At 44.0% G+C, this 12,823-nt stretch overlaps 1 protein-coding gene and 1 long non-coding RNA gene across 3 annotated transcripts in view; both read right to left on the bottom strand.

Annotated features, from left to right (window-relative positions):
* Positions 1-12,823, bottom strand: part of tll1 (tolloid-like 1) — a 109,515-nt gene that overhangs the window by 78,405 nt on the left and 18,287 nt on the right. For both annotated transcript variants that reach the window (XM_054778372.1, XM_054778373.1), the window contains 2 exons: positions 722-838; positions 547-627 (listed from right to left, as the gene is read on the bottom strand). In XM_054778372.1, coding sequence (XP_054634347.1) covers positions 547-627; positions 722-838 — 198 coding nt within the window. The remainder of the gene's footprint in view (positions 1-546; positions 628-721; positions 839-12,823) is intronic.
* LOC129182367 (uncharacterized) lies at positions 2,508-7,021 on the bottom strand. Its single transcript, XR_008570631.1, has 3 exons — positions 4,158-7,021; positions 2,958-3,020; positions 2,508-2,823 (listed from the first exon to the last, which is right to left on the bottom strand). It is a non-coding gene; the product is annotated as an uncharacterized LOC129182367 (long non-coding RNA).

Genomic DNA, 12,823 nt, shown 5'->3' with positions numbered 1-12,823 from the left:
TCAAAGTGAAAGTTATACTTGAAATGTATCTTTTCCCTGTTTCAGTTGGGAATTGATATTTTCCTGAAACCTACCTATGTTCTACTGCTGATTACTAAAGAACAGAAAAAGGCAGAAACAAACTTTTTTTCCTGATGAAAGACAGGAGTCTAATCTTTCTTTTGGTAGGTTCCATGTTTATATAGCCATCGGACACCATATTCTGTGTGTTTTGAAAGATCAGTCAAAATGGTCTAAAACTGAAGGGGTTGTCTTTTGAAAAATGGCTGTGATTGAATGAGTTAATAGTTTATGGGGGTGTGTTCGCAACCACGAAACGTCGCAACGCAGGACATCATAACACGTGGACCACCTGTATGTACAAGGAGGAAGCCTGAGTGCTAACTCCACACAGAAATGTCCAACGGAGATTCAAACGCAGATCTTCCAGATCTCCTGACTGTGTGGCCAACATGTTAACCACAAGGCCACACACAAATAGCACTTGTACTGGATCTAATTAGTTGTCCGTTTGTTTGGCCACTAAGCGTGTGAGCATCACCTTACCCAAACCGAAATGCCGTATCCTCTCCAGCAGCAGGTACAACGACCCTCTCTTCTTTAATACTTCATGCTCATCCAGGCCACCTGACACACACACACACACACACACACACTAAAATCAACAACCTCAAACAAGCATCTGCACAGCTAAATGGCAAAAAGACAAAACTTGACTCACCAGACGTGTGGCCCTGTAGGGAGTGCGTGTGCGTGTGCTGAGACAGGTCTATCGTCCTGTCAACCTGGAACATGCGGATGTCCTCCTCGTCTAACGCAATGTCACCCCAGAAGACAGCTGCAAGCAGCACAAAGATTGTTACTGCACAGTTCAGAGACGCGCCTTTGGGGCAGGGTGGTTAATATGCGCATTTCTACCACAGTTTGAGTGAATATATTGCTGCCTTGGTTAACATCATTAATCCCTTCCAGTAGGTCCAACTCAAACCAAAACGGACTCTAACCAAAGCAAATTTCCCCTTAGAAAATAACATCAATCCAATTCATCCGTTCCAGAAAGCCAAAAATGTGACATTTTATGGTCAATAATTATAGTTTTACATGATGCAAATGACAAATGGACAACTGAACATTTAACATCACTTTCTTGTGGAAAAAAAAACACAAAACCATCAATTAACAAAACATGTAAAAAAATATATCAAACTAAATATCAACGTTCTAGAACCAATAAAAATGTACCTTGCTGTTTGATATGTCTGACTCCCTGCCGTGAACATGCTACAGTAAGTTTGAGGGCTGATGTTTTGTTGTTGGAAGCAGAAATGAGTGTTATGGATGTAAATTGAGACAGGCACAAACACCGAGTGTTACCCTCCATGCGCCGCCGGGTTGATAGACTACGCTGGAACTGGAGTACATGTGTATGTATGGATGTGTGTGCACCGCAGCCGATGACGAAGCCACTCATGTCACATTTACATACCTCTTAAATGACCACGGCCTTCTCTTTAAGTCGTAAAATTGTGAGGTCTTGCACCTTTGTCTCGGTGCGGTCCTTCGCCTCTCTCTTTTGTGCGGTCCAACTCTGATATAAACAAACGCTGTTGTCCTAAAATGCTGCTCGTGGCCCACAATGCATTGCGCGATCACGTGCAAATATCACGAGATTTTGTCTTGGGCACGTGATCCAAGATGGCGGCATAAACAAACTGGACGATATTTTGGACGCTAAACAGGCAGGCGAACACAAGCCACGACAAAATTTTAGCAAACATTTTGGTTGTTAACCGAAAAACGCGCTAACTGGGGGCGGATGTTAACCGAGGTACCACTGTAATCCCAAATGACTCAACGACTTTTCTTTTGCAGTCTGGGAACATACCTGTAGCTTTCTAATCCTGGAAAAAGGCACTGCTACCTTCCACTTGAATGAGCAGTCATAAAAAAACTTGTGTTGGATTTCAGCCAGAGGCCCGTCCGTATCGTCCCACTCCCTCTCTGCCACTCTGACGGTGGTCTTACAATGGTTCGATATCAGGCCATGTGTTAAGCCTTTTGCCCCTGCTGTCCCTGCCTCTCCTCCTCCTCCTCCACCTCTGTTGCTTGCCTGGATTGCTCCCACTTCCCACAACCTCCCCCTCAACATGCAGCCTGCTCTGGTGGGAAATTATAAAAACCACGCCACATTCAACGCATCTGAGGTCCATTGTGAGTCTACTCTGTCTACTCTATTCTTTACAGTAGTATTCTACACTGGTATTCTACACAGCACATTTTCACTCCCTGTGAGTATATCTAACACTGAAACTAAGTTCATTTAAATGTTAACTCATTATTGGTGTTAGGAGGAACACTTAAAATGTATTTAATTCAACCCTTTTTTAGAGTTAACAATTCTACATTATTCATATACTGTATCCTCTGGAAAAATGACTGCTGCAATGTACTGTTTACGACTGATTTTTTTTATTTAGAGCAAAAAAAAATACATTTAGACCACCTTCAAGGTCATATCAGTGCAGCTTTTAAGTCAATAACATACACACTGCATTAGATTGAGTCATCAGAACAATAAAAACATAGCAATGTCTGTAGTGAAACATTGTGTAACAGAGGTAAACCATTGAATTTACTCCAGCACATAAAACATCTTCGTGGATCTCATTCTGATAAATCAGATAATACAATTTTCTGATACAAGATAAAATGGTGAATCACACCCACATGACTTGGGCATCAGAGCACTTGAAATGTGTGAACTGCTCCCTTTCTAGCCACAATATTTTGCTTGGCATGTGAAGATGGTGCTTCACCCCCTTGCTGCAGAAGAGACAGATGTGAAGATCACAAAACAGAGTAATGCTTATAAATGCTAAAATATCACAAAACTACCAAGATTGCAGTCCCGGAGTTGAAGGCAAAACATGAACATCGCCTCATACCACATTACTTACCAAGAGTCACTGTCTTGCCTGAGCAGCCATCAGAGTTCCTGAAGGATTCAGCCAATGGGAGTTCTGAATGAGGAACAAATGCTATGTTTATTAAGATTCTTGTTATCTGCTAGCACATACATAGACATCCAGCAGACAGTAGTGTCTGAGTTAAGATGTAAATCCCATAATATTTCTCTGCAAACACAGAAGTGACGTAATGCCCTACCATCACCATTCTAGACAAAACAGACTTACTTCCTTGGCTGCATGTTCTGGAAAGACATCCTCAGAACAGATACCTGACCAGCACTAAGAAAATCAGAGAAGCTTTGTCAAGTTTGACATATTTCTTCTTTGCCCCTCGTTGTACCTTCATCAGTGTCTTTGCCGTCTAACATTAAAATGAGAGCGAATAATAATGTTTTGATGTTCAGTTTACAATCTTTTTAACCACCGGTTTTCATGAATTACTGTGAAATTGTTGAGTTGTTTGCTAATGTAGGTTAGTGGTTACTTACACGAGCAGGCTGACTCTCCTCTGGTACACTAAAAAACACTTTATCAACAGAGACGTATGTTTGCATTGCTCAATAAAGTAATGCAGTCGTCCCTCGTTTATAGCAGTAAATTGGTTTCAGACCCAACCGCAACAAATGAATTTCTGCGGTATGATTCAATGTTGATAGATGGAATATTTTCGCATAGCATCGAAAACCTGTTCATGACTTTGTAAATAGTTTTTTTTTACATTGTTAGGGCCCTGTAGACATGAAATAACACCCACCTTCTGTCTTTCCAACACATTGCTCAGTTCAAATGCTACAAGGACTCAGACGGCTGCTAGCTAACGAGCTAACAAGCTAGCAAGTTAGCGAGCTAACCAGTTAGCCTCAAATCTATTTCTTCTAAACTTGAGAAGCTAAAAATGTCCACACAGAATGGGATTAGAATTAGGATAGAACTTCTTTTCCCTCAATCATGCCGGACATGCCGTGGCTGACCACGTGCACTGCTCAGGTCATGTGAGGTAATGTCACGTCTCATCAATATTTTGTGCCATTACTGCCCCCTAGTGACCGTTCAGTACCAAATTCTTAACAAGCATACATAGTTTAGTGTAGCAACTTCAACAAAAATGCTGTGTAAACTGTACCTAACAAACATTTCATAATAATAATACATTTCAAAGACAAAGCAAAAGAACAGGTTCAATCTTACCTCATTACGAAGCCCAGTTTCAGCTTGCTGTCCGTGGGGTGGAGTCCAGGAGCAACTGTTAAAAATGAACTCCAAGAGAGGGGTTGAATTACGCTCCGGAACACCCACTGAATGAGCTCTAAAATGTTATTCTGATCGCTCAACTCAAACCAGAGTTAGAGGTCAAGAATCAACACTTTCACTCTTTTTTGCTTAAATTTACCAGAATTTCACTGTGGAAATTTGCTGTGTAGGTGTCAGTAACGTTACACTGATGAGACAACAGCCACCACAGGAAGTACGCTGTCAATGCAAACGTGTGAGTCTATGTTACATCTTATTTATGTCCTAGATGTCTTCTTTTCTGTCGTACTAATTGGTAGGGTTGATTTCACACACACACACACACAGTACAGAACCACTATTACCATATTATATGAAAAACATAGAAGAACATTTAAAAAAATGCACAAGCAGGCCTGTCACGAAAACACATTTTGCTGGTCGATAATTGTGCTACAAATTATTGTCAATAATCAATAATATGGGCAACATTTGTTTTAAACCATTTTTTTCATGAATAATTGTCATGAGAGGTGTAATTCACATTTGAACCACTAGATGGTACTCAAATATAGCGTATATTGACACGACGCAGAACTGAGCCCGTTTTTTCATCAATTATATGGCATAAATGCCTGTCAGGATAACCAAATGGAACTGTATGTATTTTCTACCTAGGATGAGGCCACCGTGAACGTGGCATCTCTGCTTAGTGCGCAAGCCCTGCCTACCGTCTTTGGATCGTTTTGTCAGTATGCTGCAGAACCATTTATTATACACTAAATAATAAATGGTTCTGCATTATTATGTCATATAAATAATGAAAACATGGTCTCAAAAATGTCAATAACATCAATTTTTGACAATAATTTGTAGGACAATTACCAGATCATTGCATAAACATTTATTATACATTGTCAGTATGCTGCAGAACCATTCATTATACAGTATACATTATCTATATGGCATAATAATGCAAGTGCATTGTATCAAATGTAAAAAACTTGAATTTCTCAAGAGTATTTAACATTACCATCAGAGCGAACGAACGAGTCATGGCGGTGAGGCGTTGGACGTACTGCCCGGCCGAGGTCCCGACCTCGAAAGCGATAAACCTCACCGTGATTGGTTCGTTCAGCCGAGGTCCCGCCCTCGAGAGCAATTTAACTCACCGTGATTGGTTCGTTCAGCTCCGCACACGACAAGTGTCATTCATATCAAAGTTGCGGGCCACATGAATATTAATCTTTCATATTAAGACGGGGGGGCGCAAACTATCGTCCCGGGGGCCACGAGTCTGAGACCCCTGGTGTAGGATGCATACGCTACCACTCATGGATTTGTGACCCGCTAATGCATTAATAAAGTTGATAATAAAGTTGAATCAATACAAGTTGGTTCCATTCCCAGTGTCACAGTGCCCTCTACTGGTCAAGCTGCAAACTTACTTGCAAATACAAACACGACAGCCTCTCCTCCTCTCCATCTTCACTCGCCAAGAAGACAGTTCTGTCTCAAGGTATGTTGACGTATTTTGACTTGCACGTAACTTACAAATAACGTGTGTGAACGGGCGTCAACGATCGCATGACTAATTGCCCGCGGATGCGAGACGTATGAATCATACGTTGACATACGTGGAAAAGTTTTAAGCAGGCCCAAAATTTTTGGCCGACTTAGACGTACTACGACGTATGCCGCCGTGCTTCCGCGTGCTGTTAACATATGCAAAACTTACCCATAACTTATTCGACGTACGCCAGCGTATCGGCCAATTTTTTCATACGTTGGCGTAAGCTGGCTAAATCGTCAAGGTGTGACAGGGCCCTAAGAAGGCTAGTTTGCTGCTAGCACAAGACTGTGTCCACTCACTTGTGGCCCCACCTCCACGTGCTGAATGGCTGACAAGGGGGTTCGCTCTCTCCGTTTATTCCACGATAGAACCAACTCGCACTAACAGAAGCAGAGTGAACCCTCTCTTCATCCAGCCTGTGTGGCACAGAGAAACGAGCATATGGAACACAAAAGCATGCACGGACATGGCAATTTATAGAGGGCTCATAATTATTGACCTGTTTTTTTATCTTTGGATTAATCGATTTATCTATTATCGTGACAGGCCTATGCACAAGCAATGGTTAGTTTCAGTTTCAATTTTGGCTACGTCGAGGACAGCTTAACGTCAATCTGCCAGTCTGAGGGGGTGGGTCCAGATAAACGGGTTCCACGGCGCTGCGTGATAACCATCACCGTATGACTAGCGTAGCACAATCACTGCCATCCTCCGCAGGGATTCAAGGCACAAAAAACATCAACAATGTGGCAAAGGAGGCTTGTCACTGAGCGAATGGAGACCAACCGACCAATGTGGGAAGTGTGTCATTGTGTTCCACTTTGTGCCATTGTCGCCCGGAAGATCAAACCACAATGAGCGCACATGGTTTACAGATCATGACGAGCGACTTTGCGCAAACACAACAACACATTATGATTTCTTTTATGTACATGTGCTGTTGCCTGGATTGTGTTTCTGTGTGTGGTGCCAAATCATTTGACAGCAAAATCAAGGCTTTAAGAAGGAAAAAAAAAAAACGTAACTAAAAGTTTACCAGAAGAAAAGAAGCTGACACGAGCGCAAGACGCAAGGAGTTCTAAATTGCCCCATTGATTGTTTGCATCGTGTAAATCCTTTGCGTTATCGTGAATAGCGCAAAGTCAAACTTGTGGCTGAAGAAGAAGGTTGAGGAGATGCAAGAGGAAATGTATTGATCTCCAAAAACTCCCAGTAGACCTGCAGCAGCATGCTGACCAGAACCGCACTGTCTGCCCTTCAGCAGGGGCACTGCACCAATCACTGGGACACACATACTGAACAACAATACACATGCATGTGCATATACTGTATATACTGTATATGTATATACAGTATACTGTATATACACATGGTAGTAATGCACCAAACACAAAGTGGGAAGCTGGTGTTCCAGTACATGCAAATAGCTCCACAAAACCTCAAACAAAAGATACAAAAATGACGAAAAGCTCATCCAAGAGCAACACACACACACACACACACACACACACACACACACACACACACACACACACACACACATATATATATATATGTCCTTTTTGCTGCCACCTGTCTGCTGTGTCTTGCAGTTGCCACCAAGCTGGCGGAGGCGGAGCTACCTGCACACACCTGCACACTATTACAGGCGGTGTGTACTTAAGCAGGACACTCGGACTTGTTAGTTGCCAGATCGTACCTTCAGCTACGTCGCTCTTCAAGCTCTCGTCTTAGCTATTCCCGATTGGTCCCCTAGTCTTTGACCTACTGCATTCGTGAGTACCTCTTCCTGCTTGGCTACCCCAGCAGCGCCTCTGTACCGGACTCTCACCTGTTCCCTGCTACCTTTTGTAGTGGTGATTTTTAGTTGTCCAGGCCTTTTCCCTACTACCTTATGCAGTACTGTTTTTTGTTACTTCTGCTAGGCTCGGCCTGTGTGTTTTGTTGGACTCTCTTGCCGCCTTTTTCTGTTCCTACCCTCTGTTGTACATTAAAACTTTTTGTTAAACCTTCAAGCGTCACTCTCTGCATTGGGATCCTTACTCCGGCTTAGCCGTTCATCCATCCATCCATTTTCTATACCGCTTCATCCTCAGGGTCACGGGGGCATGCTGGAGCCTATCCCAGCTGACTTCGGGCGACAGGTGGGGTACACCCTGGACTGGTCGCCAGCCAATGGCAGGGCACATATAGACAAACAACCATTCACACTCACATTCATACCTATGGACAATTTAGAGTCGCCAATTAACCTCACCTGCAGGTTTTTGGAATGTGGGAGGAAGCCGGAGTGCCCGGAGAAAACCCACGCGCACACGGGGAGAACATGCAAACTCCACACAGAAATGCCCAGGTCTTCCCGATCTCCAGGCTGTTCCTGTATTGGCCATATATATATATATATATATATATATATATTTTTTTTTTTTTTTTTTTTTTTTATTTGCTGACAACAAAAAAATGCGGTTGCATTACTTCTTCTACAGTGCTCTCTTGTCAAGTCCCTCTTTTCAAAAAGAAAAAAACTGTACTGATGACTGAGAATATTTACTTACCATCTTGGAAATTCAATGTTTCCACGTAAGCCCTGCAGTATCCCTGGTTGGGAATCACTGATTTACACAACCACTTCCCTTATGCAAGCGTCACAACACATTACGTTCCCTTTTACGCCAAAATTACATTCCAAAACGGAAGTAACATTCTGTATACCCACGCTTGAGCGTTTAGCGCTAATAAAAGACGGTAGCTAAGAAACTATCAGGTCGGATGGTTACAGTGGTGTTTATTTTGTCTACATGAATTACACAGCTTCCACATTCACACGCAGTGCGCACTCACAGATTAGCAACATACACAAATGAAAATGACATGTCCGTTCTAACACAGGTACACAAAGAAGACCAAGGAAGACCTTTTAGGTCTCAGCTAGCAGAGCTAACTTAGCACCCGCCATGTTTGCTAACAGTGCAGTCCATACGAACTTCTACCTCTGTACAACATACCGTATGATATCAACTTATTTCGCACTGACATTTATCATCTTTTTTTTTTTTTTGTCCTGTCCAGCCATTAGGGCAGATAGTATTGCTAATCTAAATGCCCTGACGTGCTCAACAGATTTACTCTGCCAGGTAAAAGTGTGAGACACACTTCCCCTGTGATACAGATTTTATTGAACTTTGATGTTTTGTTGTTATGCAAATTTGGAGCGGCCGGACCGGAGCAGGAGGGGATAGAGAAGAAGAGAAAAGAAAACAGAGGAGGGAGTGCAGGGACAAGAGGGGGACAATAAAGACAGAGACAAGGACAACAGCAACAACAACTGTGACAACAATAACAAAACAACAGAAAGGAACAGAACTACATCAGCAAATGTCTGTGACGACTATAAAGACCCTGACGGAAAGGACAAAATAAAATCAACAATCACAATGACAATACTGCATTGAAACAGTAACACATAATAGTAGTAATGAAATGATGAACTATGATAGTGATCACAATGACAATACTGCATTGAAACAGTCACACATAACTGTAGTAATGAAATGATTATCCATGATAGTGATCACAATGACAATACTGCATTGAAACAGTAACACATAATAGTAGTAATGAAATGATTATCTATGATAGTGATCACAATGACAATACTGCATTGAAACAGTCACACATAATAGTAGTCATGAAATGATGAACTATGATAGTGATCACAATGACAATACTGCATTGAAACAGTCACACATAATTGTAGTAATGAAATGATGAACTATGATAGTGATCACAATGACAATACTGCATTGAAACAGTCACACATAATAGCAGTCATGAAATGATGAACTATGATAGTGATCACAATGACAATACTGCATTGAAACAGTCACACATAATAGTAGTCATGAAATGATGAACTATGATAGTGATCACAATGACAATAACTGTAATGCACATCATTGTAAAAACTATCATCATATTGCTGACACCACCATCGCTGTAGGAAAAGCAACAACATAATAACACAATGGTTAACTCAGTGAGTAATGTGGGGAAGTACGTATGTACTGTGAGTGTGCATATGTACGTGTGTACAGGTATCTCTGTATGTGGGGAAGTCTTCATATATATAAAGGTGGGTGACCGTGTAATTGTCACTGAGAATGCATAAAAGGAGAGGGACTGCCTCCAACCACCCAGCAAGCTTCGCCCCACATAGCCAGGTCGAGCCCCCACCAGCAGAAAACCACCGGGCCCACAGGGGCGGGCACCACCAAGACCAGGCCCCCAAGAGCCAGCCCACAGAGCCCTCCCTCCCGGGAAGATCAGCAAGGGGCCGCAGAGAGGCAATCCCAACCAGAAACAGGGGGACAGCCAACCCCCAAGACTGGCGAGAGATCAGGGCAGACGGCCACTGGGGGCCAGCAGGCCCAGAGACGCCCCCGCAACCAGAAAGGAGCCCGCCGATGGCAGAAGCGCCAGCCCCCCACGCCACCTCCCACCCCTAGGGAGCGGAGCCCGCCCACCCCATGCGCGACCCCCAACACAGGACCGCCCCGCCCAGGGATGGAGGAGGCATCGCCTCCCCCCCACCTGGCAGAGATGTAACACCTAGCATCAGCCCCCACGGAGCAAACCCCTATGTATCCCCATAAAAAAGGAAAATAAACAACCCACAACCCACAACCCAGATCCCGAGCCACGGAGAACGCGGACCACTAGGGAGTAAGAAAACCCCAGGCCCCCCCATTCCAACGGCAGGACGTTACCAGCAGTGCAGACAGAGGAGCAGGTGAGGAGGAAAGCCAACAAATGAACAAGCGGGCGGGCAAATGGGCAAACAGCAAGGCAACCCACCACACAGCGCCAGCCGACACCCGCGGGGCAGCAAACCCCCTGACAGGGAGTGCCTCGCCCCCAAGCCGTGGGGCGGCCGAGCATCAGAGCCAAGAAGGCGAGACCAGCAGTAGCCGCCTGACCCCACCAACCATCGGAAGCCAGACCACCCACCAGCCCCCAGAACCGACGGCGCACCACCCACGCACTGGAGCACCACCCCCGACAAGCCCACAGAAAGACCTGGGGAGACAAAGACGCGGACAGCAGCCCAGCAAAGCACAGAGACTGGCAGCGACAAACACCCAAGCGCCCGGCAGAGCACCACACCCCCGGCAGACCCGGCCCCAGGGCGCACACTCCCCAACCCCCACCCGTCACCCAGTCCCACGGTCCCCACGAGCATGGTGCAGCAACTCCAAGCCACCACGGCGGCATGCAGGCCACCAGAAGCACGGGCACCGCCGCCCCCGGAGACTGCGGAATCCCCCCCAAGCGTGCAGAGATGCCCACGGCCCAGGTCAGTCCACTCCACCCGTGTATGTCATAAGAATGTATCATAAACATGAAATGACTGCTTTACATACGTTCCGTTTACCTGTCGGCAGGTGAGGACAAGCAGTCGTGTATTACTCTCGCTACAATGAACGCTCTAGTCACATCTTCTTCTGAGCCACATGTCTGGAATGCAATGAACAGTGCGCCCCCTGCTGACGTCAGGCCTAACTGCTTGAAAACAGTGGTCAGACAAGATGAATAAATATCCATTTGCTAAAGATAATTAAAATAAATTGGGCAACTATTACAGCAGATAACAAATAATAGTCTTCTTAATGTTAATATGCCTACGTTCCCTCACTACAACATGTATTTAGTTTCACGGCTACGTGCTAAGGCTGACATTTTTTGACGTCACTGCACAGCAGCAAGGAATCCAATTCAGCACATGAGGCAAATATAAGGTCACGCTGCAAAATTTGTGCCTGTGCCATTCCATGTATTATAATATTATTATAGCGCATTGGATGGTGAAGGTTGCACCATATTAAAAAGAGCTTATCTTTTGCAGCGTTTGAGGATTTTCCCCCTGAAAGTAATCATTGCGCAAGCTGCTTGATCCACATGAAGCCTCTGCGAGCGGCGGCGATCACAGCAGTGCACTACCATGGCTGGCAGCGAGCGGCTCGGATGCCAAGAGTGGGCCCCCCGAAAAAGTGCACATTGTACTTGATGCAAGCGAGTGGGGCACCCCACTCTGGAGTTCCTGGAAGGATGAACGCGGCTAAAAAGACCAGCTGCATTTTTTTCATACATCATAATACACATGCTTGAAGTCCTGCATGCATTTTATACTTAATAAAAGTCACAATTCAGTTTACATGTCTCATAATCTCTATGGAGGCTGTTTTTAGAGTTATTTTCCTTATGGGACTTCCCGTTCCGGGCCGTACGGTAGTCTAGTGGTTAGCATGTTGGCCAACACAGTAACAGTCTGAAGATCGAGAAGACCTGGGTTTGATTCTCCTTTGGGCATTTCTGTGTGGAGTTTGCATGTTCTCCCCGTGTGTGTGTGGGTTTACTCCAGGTACTCCGGTTTCCTCCCACATTCTAAAAACATGCATGTTAGCTTCATTGGAGACTCTAAAATTGTCCACAGGTATGAATGTGAGTGTGAATGGTTGTGTGAATTGTGTAAATAAAGAAGCAGAACAAAAGTATAAGACTTACAAGAATAAGCTGACAACTATCTTGAGAGCGTGTAAGAGGGAATATTATAGTCATGTACTTGATAAGAACAAAAATAACATGAGAGCAACTTGGGGCATCTTAAATAGTATTATAAAGAACAACATTAAGAAAGCAGACTAGCCTCACTATTTCATGGTTGGAAACACTAACAGGAAGGACATGAAGGAGGTAGTTGAAATGTTCAACCATTACTTTGTAAATATTGGACCGAAACTGGAAGAAGAAATTCCAAAACAAGACACAATTGATGACTGGAATGATATTATTGATAGGAATCTCAATTCTATGTTTCTCACTGCTGTAACTAAAAAGGAGATCACTGACATTGTCAAACATTTTAAGGCAAAAACATCAACTGATTGTCATGGAATCAAAATGGAAACAGTTAAAAGGGTCATCAATGAGATTGTAGACCCGTTAACATAGATTAGTAACTTATCATTTCAGACTGGAACATTTCCCAGCAAAA

This window comes from Dunckerocampus dactyliophorus, chromosome 6, assembly GCF_027744805.1.
Source record: "Dunckerocampus dactyliophorus isolate RoL2022-P2 chromosome 6, RoL_Ddac_1.1, whole genome shotgun sequence".
NCBI classification, from domain to species: domain Eukaryota; kingdom Metazoa; phylum Chordata; class Actinopteri; order Syngnathiformes; family Syngnathidae; genus Dunckerocampus; species Dunckerocampus dactyliophorus.
The sequence above is the reverse complement of the archived record's forward strand: the minus strand, read 5'-3'. Positions and strand labels throughout refer to the sequence as shown.